At 35.6% G+C, this 11,926-nt stretch overlaps 1 protein-coding gene across 3 annotated transcripts; it reads right to left on the bottom strand.

Annotated features, from left to right (window-relative positions):
• LOC109840218 lies at positions 266-10,420 on the bottom strand. Of its 3 annotated transcripts, none has more exons than XM_020408778.1 (6): positions 9,864-10,420; positions 9,650-9,699; positions 7,858-7,915; positions 4,178-5,328; positions 1,803-2,212; positions 267-790 (listed from the first exon to the last, which is right to left on the bottom strand). In XM_020408778.1, exons 3-6 carry the CDS (start codon positions 7,865-7,867, stop codon positions 691-693), a joined length of 1,671 nt encoding a protein of 556 aa, XP_020264367.1. In that variant the 5' UTR covers positions 7,868-7,915; positions 9,650-9,699; positions 9,864-10,420; the 3' UTR covers positions 267-690. The 3 variants fall into 3 exon arrangements, with proteins under 3 accessions (XP_020264368.1, XP_020264367.1, XP_020264369.1); XM_020408780.1 differs by having other exon boundaries at positions 268-790; positions 1,803-2,209; positions 9,864-10,412; XM_020408779.1 differs by lacking the exons at positions 9,650-9,699; positions 9,864-10,420 and adding an exon at positions 9,244-9,397 and having other exon boundaries at positions 266-790.

Below are 11,926 nucleotides of genomic sequence, written 5' to 3'. Positions count from 1 at the left end.
TCTCAAGAAGAAAATTTTCCAATTTCAGATGTAGGGAGTTTATCATAAAGAACAAGACAATTTAGAATGCTGGGTTTTTTTCATATTAAACTTGAATTTGAAATTTACATGCAAGAAAACATGAAGGGGGTTCAAAGGAGGGTGACTTTATATTGAGAAAATTGAATAAATTTATCCTCCCATGTGAATTAGGCAAAACTGAACAATCTCAATAGCACTTCATTTTAGCTTCAACGATGAGGATTAATATCAACACAGCCATCGAAATTAGACTCTTTTTTCCAACTAGGTCATAACGTTTGATTATAGCTCGTTCCCACATTTGTTTGCACATCATCAATCAATCAAATAAACAACTGCATTTTAACAACTGATCAGTCATGCAACATCATTAATAGAGCTAAGAAAGTCTTCAGACTGGAGTTACAGTAAATAACTGCATTTTAGCTTTCCCCCTCCCATTATGAAACATAAAACTGAAACCACCACAAAAATCACCTCCACTAACTACTTACATGCTACAAACCATACACAACACTATCAAACCTGCTGTATATAAATAAACATAACAGACAGGATGGTCGCCCTGAGCAACGAAGAAAATTTTCTGACAAATATGTCGCTGGGATATATATAAATTTGATGGTGTATAAAGGAGTAAGCTAGAGATAAAAGAAAGAAATAATGAACTCAGAATCTACAACACAGAAGCCCCATTTTCCAACCTCTGTGCTTCCTCCGTTCAGCTTTTGCCATTTTAACTGGACTGCTATTCCACTCTGATTGGAGTCTGAAACCACAAGAAAGTTTTGGCTGAATAAAAGATTTGACAGCTTCTATGCAGATTTGAGAATTTTTAGAAACAAACAGAACAAATATCCAACAATATTCTGTCGTCGAAAAGACCATCTATTCCTACTTGAAAAAATAGTTGTTTGGCCACAATAATTACAAATAAACGTGCATCTATTCCTACTTGAAAAAATAGTTGTTTGGCCACAATAATTACAAATAAACGTGCATCTAACCATGACTAAAGTAAAACATAATTGAACACAAAACAAATGCATAACACGCCATTAGCATAACACGCCATTAAAACCTCTTCCAAGGAGGGATTTAACACTTTTACAGTTAAAGAATGTAATTCACATGAATTTCACAGTAGTCATGGTTAAATATTTAACGTATAAAGGAGATGTCATGCATAGTTACAATATAGAATATGAAAAAGGACGTATATTCACCATATTCAGGTATATATGTCTAAGTTATGCTTCTGTTTCCTGGAGCACTTGCTAATTTTGATTCCTTGGTGGGGAAAGTTTACCGCACTACAAAATACCAAACTATATTTAGGCTGCAACAAATTTCTATGAACCAGTAATAGAAGAAAGATATTTAAGCAACTGAGTCGTGTGTCGTTCATTCTCCTAGCTACACCAATTAACTCAATTTTGTCAATTCTTACGTGTATCCATCTTCTTTTTCTGCTCTATCTTTCTATTTACAATGCATAGCATTATAACCGAAATCACAACATAAGTAAGCCTTCCAACTCCATAATAGACAAAAAGCATTTTTTTTAACTTTGGAATGTTTCGCTTCTAATTGTACCAGTATATACCATAAAATGCTTTATACCAACAAAGTAAACAGTATGATTGAATATTTGTTGCATGTCAGAGCGCTACGCTTAAATGACAAGGGTAAGTGTTAAAAGAAAAAAAAATATTAGCAAGTGTAATCAGATGAAAAATTCTGTTAAGGCCAATTATCTTCAAATTTAAAGCATTACTTACATGGGAAACGCAAAAGATCTTGCACTAGTGGTGCTACTATCTGATCGAAGAGAAATGTTTCCAGAAAATGGAATATGCCCGGAATTTGCTATTGGACCCGACAAAATAGAAGGTCCAGATAAACTGGACTCTCCTTCCATAAGATGAAGAAATGAATATCTAGATGAAGATGAAGGAGCATCAAGAATTCCCTCTTCAGTATGAAAACCATTCTGAGCTGCCACAGCTGGCTGACTATTTGCAGTTTCTTCATTCTCATGCCTCCCACTAGTTGATACTGGTTCTGTGTCAAAATTGAAAGTAATGACTCCGCTAGCAGGAATTTCCTTAGACTCATTGCTCAGAGCAGAGACTTCAGAAGGAAATGACAGAGCTCTAGATGCTGAGTTACTGTCTCTTAATAGGTCCTGCTAACGACATAGAGAAGTACAGTCAATTATATGTCAAGAAAAAATAATTATTTGCACCAGAACCATCCTTATTCTCAAAATAATAATAATAATAACGATAACAATTTATTTATTGCACCAGAATATAGATTGTCTATGAAGGAAGATAGATATCTGCTGCAAGTAAGTCTTAAAGGAGAACAATATAATTATGCTTGTGCTGAAAACTGAAAAGATATTTCCACAGGAAAAACTAGAGCTTAGGCTACAACCTGAACATCTCAAAAAGAAAATCATCAGCCAAATAAATCCTCCTTCTTTCCTCTACATTGATCCACTGCTGTTGAGAGCAAGCTCTTCTAGAAAACGAGCACAATAGCATATTCTTACACTGCCTTTTTTTCAAGTTTCTTTTGATACACCCCTTGTCATCCACTACAACTAAATCAGTAACCACTAACAGGCGTAGTGTTGAGTGCTTCCAAACATCACAAATTAGTTTCTCATCTTACCCATGATGGAAGCCATAACTTGAACTTCTTACGGAACACTCATTTCATCCTATATTTTGTGAAATTGCAGGTGACCAATTTCAATATTTTATTTTCAGCTACGGTACAGGCTACCTTCCAAAATTTACCCTTCAGCTTTACAAATATATTCCACGATCACTTTTCCCAGAGCACTTCTACAATTTTACTATCATGATTTAACCTTTCCAATAACAGCCTTCCTAACAGTGCACTCGTTGATACATGAATTATTGCTCTCAATCAAAATGATACATCTTGTATATTCTCGGCCACTAGCTTAAGTTTACAAGGATTCATGATTTATTGCTACTAATCAAAATGTAAATCTTGTGTAGTTTTCTGTTAGAATTTTCCTCCTCGTAAATTTTCTAAAGTTACATATCATATTCCATTTAATCTTGCATAGTCAAAAGGGTTAATTGCATATAGACCTCCTGTACTATTGCGTTGTGCCACTTATTACCCCTGGAACTATCGCAATCCACCACTCCTGTCCTCACCATCCACTTCATCTTTGCCATAAAACTCACCAGAAGCAGCACCATCAAAAGGAGAGAAGGCGTATAGGGTGCACCGGTATTCAGTTATAGGGGATCTATCTTCCAATATAAAACATAAGGGATAATAAGTGGCACATTGTGACAGTACAGAGGGTCCATGTGCGAACAACCCTACTCAAAGTCACTTAGACTCTAAAACTTCACCCACATTTGTACTTTCAACATCATCTGTTCCCTAGTCTTGTCAATCTAATGAAGGGAAGAAAATTCTTCCATTTGTATTTGGGTAAATTACACTAGACCTTCAAGAACATTCAGTGTTCTGCAGCAAGCCCCCACTAACTTTCAAAACCACACTAAACCACAATAACTTTTAGAATTGCAGCAAACACCCAGTAAGTTTACCATGTTTGCAAATAACACCCATAACTTAGAACAAAAACAACATAAAAGGTATTTAGAAAGTTATTGGGGTTTAGTGTAATTTACCCAAGATTTGAAGGTTTTCTGCAAAAGTTATCAGGGGTTTAGTGCGATGTTGAAAGTTATTGGGGGTGTATTGCAAAATGCTGAAAGTTCTTGGGCGTTTATTGTAACGTACCCTTTGTATTTCTACCTATATCACTTGCCAGTCTGATCACAAACAGGTGCATTCCTACATTCTAATCAGTATGTAATCCATCAATCTCAAAGTAGATCCCATGATTTCAGAAATAAGCAAGATGTACTGCCACTACACTAGAAACAAATTTATCCTATCATAGTGACAAAGGATGAATCCACTAACCCAACCGCCCCTGCAAACACACATACAAGCCTCTATACGACAAAAAAAATAACATTGTAAAGGAAACCAACCCAGAAGCAAAATCACCATGAGCACGCGCGCAAACACACACACATAAACCAGGAAAAAAAGTAGAAAATAATAATGGAAGTCCATTTTTGGTTACCTGTAACGTTGGTACATCAAGAGAGTGATTCTGATCATTTTGGAGAGCCTGACTAGGTAAATCCACTTGCAAGGAAGCAGTAGTTATCTCCTGTGAAGGAAGTACCTGATCTTCAATGGCATCACAGGATATATTATGCACAGCTGATTTATATGCATCTAGCTTGTTTCTGCAGTCAATTGAACTCACAGGAGAACACTTCTCATCATGATGATTATGAACATCGGGAACTGGAACAACTGAACTTTGAAGTACCTGATCTTCAACGACATCAGAGGATATATTATGCACAGCTGATTTAGATGCATCTAGCTTGCCTCCACAGTCAATTGAACTCACCAAAGAGCCCTTCTCATGACAATAATTATGAACGTCAGGAACTGGAACAGCTACACTTTCAGTAACCTCAGCTGGTATATTACCGAGAATTGATTCAGTTGAATCTAGGTCGCCTTTACTATCGATTGACTGCTTCCCGTCAGAATCATTATGAAAAGAAGAAGTTTCATTTGCTGGATTCTCAGTGGCCTTACCAACTAAATCTTTATGAAGAACGGAAGGTGGATCTACTTGATCCTGATCAAGGATAGAAATTGAACTCTCAAATACAGTGTATTTCAAATCATATGCACCAGAAGAGCCTGCGATTTTGCCTGTTGAATCATTGTATCCATTGTCAAGATTCAGGTTTGATGTAGAAGATTGCGCTGGGCATGCTTCTTCTATATCTTTGACTTCTTCTTGTACCAAACTTTTATCAGAGGATTGTACCCCTTTGTCCATATTTATATCTCTGACATTGTGATGATCATCTTCAATACAAACTCTCCTCTCTAGGACTTCAACTTTAGTAACAGCTTTGTCAGTATAGAAATTTTCTTTTAAGACCGTTTCATCACCAGTATTGTTTATATTGGTCGAATACTCCATGTCCAGATATTGCTCCCATTCTTCTGCAACTCTGGAGCTCTTTCTCTCAATAGGTGATGTGAAACCATGCCTCCCTTCTTTTAGAGCCTCTTTACGTAAATTTAACGTATCAATCATGAAATGGTCATCTTTCGCAAGAATGAAGGGGTTGTTATCATGAAGAATTACGTTGGTGTCATGCTCATGAGCAGGATAACTGTGGTGATATTGTGATTGAGAATCTGCAAGCAATGAGGAATAACTGTTGAGACATCAACAAGAAAAGATAAGAAGATGCTATTCCTATATAAACATACACATGATAATACATTATTTTCAAAATAATAGAAATCACTAAATTAAGAAAATTAGTTGAGATGTAAGAATATTTCATCTGAAAGGCAGATAAAGAAAAGAAAAAGGAATAACTCTATCAACCAATTTAACAGGCAACTGGATTCAACATTAACACTAATCAAGAGCGAAGATAAGTTGATTCAATATTAATACGTGAAGATAACTATTGATATCTGATTAACCCTTCTATTCAAAGCCACATACTACATCAGAATTTATATACCGTTCAACTTTACAGTAGAATTCACAACAATGATCTAACCTACCTATCAACTTGTTAAGAAGAAAATCATGAGAAAAAACCATTCATAATTGAAGATATATTTCCCCGATTCGTTATATGATGAAATGAACATAAGATAAACGAGCTTGGTATTAAGCTATGTTGCATGGAAATGGGGTATGGGTACAGATATGGGGCACATCAGGTTTGTAAAAGGGAGGGGTGCAGGAACACAACTATATAAATATTTATATACACATATATGTTATATATTAAAATTAATTTACATGAGATCAATATTTTTATATTCACGTGTTATGAGAATTAAAATTCTCATAACATCTTTATGTTTCTTTCATTATGTGAATTATAAATTGGAAAATTGCTTGTTTTTGAACTAGAAACCAATCAACCCATTAAAATCATAGTTCAAAACCTAACCTACTTCCAATGAGTTTCAAGAAGTAGATGTGCAGGACATACGTCAGAAGAAGTGTATGACAAGTGATTTAAATTAAAGCATGTATTGTTTCATTGAGTGCATGACCACGTAATGTATGCATATATGCAAGGAGTGCACAATGAGTTCTGATACGGGTATGTGTTGGGTATGGGTTCAGCTTCAGATAGAAATACCCAGGTAACACAGGTATTCAGCCTTATCTAGTCTACCTAACGAAGGATAGAACAAGAATATCATAACCAATCAAGTCGGTGCAGTTTAACATCATTTACATTGGTACATATATTGTACTTTTTGCTTAATTTTTCAGATGTGGAATAATAATCTTGCAACCCGGCTAACTATAAACAGCATGTTGGCATATGCTGGAACCCTCAAGGGCTGAAAAACATTATCCAGTTAGAAACTAAGTAGAATTCTAACAAAACCTGAATGGATTGCAATTTACAAAAATTAATGACAAACCAACAAGATTACAAACTGATATATTTTCAATGAAACATATACTAGTACATGATTCAGAACCTGCTTGTGTAGCATGGCATTTTTTATCCCCATTGGCCCAGAACCAACAGATTGATGCTTATGTATTACAATATGACATGGAACCTTCTTTATGTAGCAATTGTGTTTGTACATGTGTATTGTGGCAATTTTAATGTAAACTCAGAAATCGAACAAATTGCAAATTGAAGATGTGTGAACATTCATATGATGTATCGGAAAGGTTTTTGCTACTTACTTTTATACTTATTGAATTCGTACCAATTTTTACATAGCTCAGAACAAAATAAACAGGTGCATATTGAAAAGTTTTGAATGTCAAGCATCGTAGCAGAAAGCTTCATGGTTTATCGGTTCGGGTTTGAATTCGTTTCATGAGCCAAAGGGAAGAAGACCTTTATTCCCATGGTAGCTTAACAAATAAAAGACATACTGATACTACAGAGTATATTTCAATTTTCAAGTAGCCATAATTTGTTCTGCTGAACTACAGGCACTAATGGATTGCCAAAACAAAACTTAAAAAATAACAAAAAGATATTCCAATATATCTACAATGTTAAATTCCCGTGTTCGCCAACAGTATATCATTTTACCCGTTTGACCAATATTTCATTATTTTGTATATGCTTATGCAAAGCTAGGTTAATGTAAAGCCAACACTGAATATTATGTCAATGGAACAAACACTGGTAAGGTCAATGTAAGGCATGCAGTTGATTGCTAATTACTGCTTATGTTGAAATTTGATATCAGCGAGAGTATCAGCCATAACCTGGAAGACATATGCTTGCATCAGAACATGATCAGGAGAAAAAAGGTCATAGTCAGGTTGCATGCCCTTTATTGTCTGTAAATTTTTGATTCTCGAAGTATACAACTAAACAAGAAAAAATATCAGATTTTTATAATTGATGGGAAATAATTCTAAAATGGTTGGATAGTAGTGTCCAATTGGAATATGACATAAAACAATTGAAAGAGAAAAAAAATTCACTACTTGGATATTAAAAATGTCCAGCAAGGGACAACTCAAACTTTTGACCAGGGATCACAGCTTTGTATTATGTACATGCATAAAATATGCTTATGTATTTGTATACAAACATAACCAATAGGTACATAGGTCGAACAATTTGTCAAAAAAATATGAATGGTGCACGTAACAGTGAAAAATGCAATTATTTAGCAGCAGAATGTAGAGCAGTATAAGAAGAGTTTTACCAAATTTCATGGCTTGTAATAATACGGCATCAGCTGGGTCAAATCTTTAACACAACACCTGCAATGGATAAGTATCAGTTAACAAATAGATAACACAGCTTCCATCGTATGTCACACTTATATGCATCAGAACAAGAGCATGTAAAAGGCGTTCTGAGTGATTATACTTGATAAGATAATGCGAAGACACAATAGAACAATTATTTTTCAATTATATAGGTAGAAATTGGCATCATGACAAATCATAATAGAAAGTTACTAAATCAGCGAGACAGACTATGATCATTTTTGCAGTATTTACAGCTAGCCAACAAGTAGAAAGAAAGCAAAACATTCTTATCTCCAGAAATGGAAAGCCTAAATCTTTCGTTTCCGATATTTGTCATGTTTGGAAGTCAGTAAAATTGCCTCTCGTGACCACTGAAACATCAAAATAACCTCATCATAGTTAAAATATCAGCAATACAGCTAAAGAGTATATACTTGATGGTCAGGTCTTGAAACAAGGTACTAATTGTCCAGTCTACACAAACAACTACAATAGATAGTATTACAGGCCTTATTCTGATGAGGTAAGGGAGCTTTTTCTAATCTCAAATTTTAAAACAGAGCAAAAGCTTGCTGTTTGATATCAGTATTATTCTTTTAAAAAAATTGGGTGGAGAAAAAGGCCTGAGCCTTAAATCATTGGCTATTGAAGTATTAGCAAACTCACATTGCAAAGTATACTTTACAGGATACAGTGTTCCTCACCAATGTACTGTTGAAGTTTCAAATGCTTTTTGGAATTCAAGCATTATAAGAGAACAAATAAGGGGCTATCTTTTAACAATATCAAATTCAAAGTACAGAGTAGATTTCAGAGGGTAAAATGTTTTATCCCATGTAATTTAGTACCAAATAACACTTCAGATATAACCTAAGAAGGGAGTACATGTCTTATCATATGGAAAGTACATTCAAGACAAGAAACTAGTGAATTGAATGCACCAACTTACTATGAGACATTCCTCAAAAACAAAAACAAAAAACAAAACAAAAAATAACAAACAAAACAAAACAAAACAAAACAAAAACTTGCCATGAGACAAATTCAGGACAGAAACAAATATTTATTAATAATTCCAAGCGCCAACATGAATACAACTGAAGAACTTCCAGCTAGGAATAACTGAAAACTATAGGCTATCATGGAATTCTCTAAAAAACCCAGACTGAACAATATCAAAATGAAATGACCCTAAAACACTGACTGAATAATGATAAGGTGCTGCCATAAAATGAAACCAAACTCATCTCCGTGATGCAAGTTTTTCATATCATTAACAGCATAACAAACCATGTAGCTTGATACTTCAAACTGAAAAGGTTCATCTGAACATCTACCTTCTCTAGACCTCAATCTCTACTTTTATCGAAATCTACAAATTTCTCAGCATTTCAAACTCATTCAATCTTTCAAAACTTTAAGAAATTAATGAATGGTCAAGGCAAGGGGAATTATAGATCAGTGAAGAGAGAGAAAAACAAAAATCCTAATATCAGAAATCAAAAGAACCATAATTCCTCTTTTTAGGATCCAGAGGATAAAGGGTCTCTCATCTCTGCAACGCAAATGATGACAATTTAAAACCATTTAAAACTTGACACCCAACAATCGCAAATATATTCTTAGCAAAAGCAATCCTCAAATAACCTCGCAAAGAGAGAAACTAACATCAAGTAAATAACTATGAAAACAAACATTAAGATAAAGTAGAAATGACAGAAAAATAGATCACAAGGAACTTACCGTTTCAGCTTCCTCTGATCCTCAAACCCAAAAGACCCATTTCCCTCACTCTGAAACCAAGATCAAAAAATAGCATTAACAGCTAAAATAACCCACAGGAAAAAAAAAATTGATAATCCTGCCCACTTCCATACCACACAATAAGTTTAAAAAAATAAAATTTAAAAAAATATAATAATAAAAATAAAAGAGACCCACATAAAGCTAAACAAACCTGATCAAATTAAGTAATAGCAAATCCAGATTCGCCACAAACCGAGGCCTGGGATCTACTAAATAACTCTTATTTCCACGGCTTTGAGAAGTTTCTACCAAAATTTTAAAATAAAAATAATAATAAATTAAAAAATAGAAAAAAAAGGGCAACTGGCAAATGTGAGGAGGTGGGTATTCTACTCTAATCCTTTAAAGAGGGGCTGTCATCATTGCCGAAACGTGAGAACGAAGAAAGTCAATGGGAGAAGGGAGAGAGAGCCTAGTTGCAATTTTTAAATTTCAGAGGGGCAATTTGCACAGTTCATTAAATGCGGGAATTAAATAGGTCCAAAAAATAGCGATTGGGAAGATTTTGACATCTCACCAAGTCTCGCATTCATTTCGATTAACACCTCAACAGGTTGTGGGGTTAATGGAATTTATTAACGTTAGGTCCTAGGGTTAGGGCTAGGGTTTCTGCGATCTTTCTTGAAATTTGAGTCGAGATAAGAATGGAAATCGGATCAAAGAGAACGTAGAAAGAACAAAATTTTCGGCGAGATATTTGGTAATTGTCAGATTTCGATTTTTTAACAAAAAAAAATTCAATAAATCTCAAAAAAAATAAACTCATGAGCTTTGACTATTTTTATTCCTGTAACTAATTATAAATATAAGTTAAGCAGCTGGGGAGAGTGAATTAATGGGTGTCAACCTTTACAGTTTCAGATCCGAAATTGTTGTCTTGTTTTTTTTTTTTGCAAAAAAGGCCTTGCTTATTTTATTAATTGTCCAAGACTAGGAGCATCAAATAAGTCGCTCTCGCACTCAAAACTCCCTCGCTGCCATGGGAGTTTAGAGGGGGGCGCAGCGGAGGGGATACGATCAGCTGCAGAGCATGTTGTACGAGGGAACACTCCGGATCGTCCCAGGTGCTGCCAGCTGGCACTGAACATTGAAGGTGGTGACGTGGCGAGCAGGGACGGGTGAGGTTTCGAGGGATAGGCTTTGACACGGAAAAGGGGGTAATAAATCGTAGCGATGAGGCGTCAGTCGGTGGGAGGGGGGGGTGCTGAGCGAAGCGCAGGTGTTGCACGAGCGCGGCGCTGTCCTCTTGCGGGCGGAGATCTTGTGCCTGAGGATGTACAGCAAACAGCGGTTGTATCCAATCCGAGGTGCTACTTTCCAAATGAACGCTCAGGCTCGCCTTCCTCCGCTAGTAACGTACGGTTTAATTCCATCATATTTCTGTCCAAGGACCAGAATACGCAACGGTCCAAAAAAAAACCTCGCATCATATTTCATGTCGCTCGAGTTAACGCCCTTGGTCAATTCCTTCTAGACGCCGCTCTGGTGAATGCGGCATTGAAATACCGCAAAGTTTTCGTAGCGTGACACTTGAATACTAAGTTATAGAAAATGGTACTTTTAATATCGCAAGTTAGTAAAATATTAGCACATTAGTACCTTTTTGCTAGTTTTTACGGGAAAATTCTTGGGAATGTTTCAATGCCAATTTAATTATGACATTAACGTGCTATTTTCTTACAACTCAGCGCATCAAATTACTATTTTCTTGTAATTTAGGGTATTTAAGTGTAGAAATGATGAAATAATAGGATATTCGAGTGCCTGTTTTTTCAACTTATGATATTAAACTTCTACTTTTTAATAACTTAGGGCATTAAAGCGTCGCTTTTTACAGTTTGTGGTATTTAATTGCCACGATGGGGAAATTTTATGGTATGTAAGCGCCATTTAGCCTAAAAATTAGTTAATTTCTACCGTAACACCTTGCTCGGGCTGAAAATATGCAGGTTTGAGCTTTAGAAGATCGTTTGGCTAAGATCGCGCTTCGGCTTGCTTGCGTGTTTGTTCATGAGCGCAGGCAACGCAACGATGCGTGAGATCCTCGGGACTTGGGAGGAGTTGCACTGACTCCTCTGTAGACACATCCTCGTGTTCCTTATCACAACAATATGTCATTTCTTATCATCATCTCAACCATTCAATTCTAGTTTGACTGAATCGTGTTGTATCGGACCCCTAACGTATGCAGCAACCATCCGCATTAAATTTCCA

Source organism: Asparagus officinalis, chromosome 5 (assembly GCF_001876935.1).
Source record: "Asparagus officinalis chromosome 5, Aspof.V1, whole genome shotgun sequence".
NCBI lineage: Eukaryota > Viridiplantae > Streptophyta > Magnoliopsida > Asparagales > Asparagaceae > Asparagus > Asparagus officinalis.
Note: the sequence above shows the minus strand (reverse complement) of the source record. Positions and strands in the feature narration are given on the sequence as shown.

What these genes read in the sequence shown, in the direction of transcription:
- LOC109840218 (XM_020408778.1), bottom strand. An exon ending in TTGATGTACCAACGTTACAG is followed by an intron (nt 2,213 to 4,177) that starts GTAACCAAAAAT and finishes CTATGTCGTTAG; the next exon opens with CAGGACCTATTAAGAGACAG. An exon ending in AGATCTTTTGCGTTTCCCAT is followed by an intron (nt 791 to 1,802) that starts GTAAGTAATGCT and finishes TTGTGGTTTCAG; the next exon opens with ACTCCAATCAGAGTGGAATA.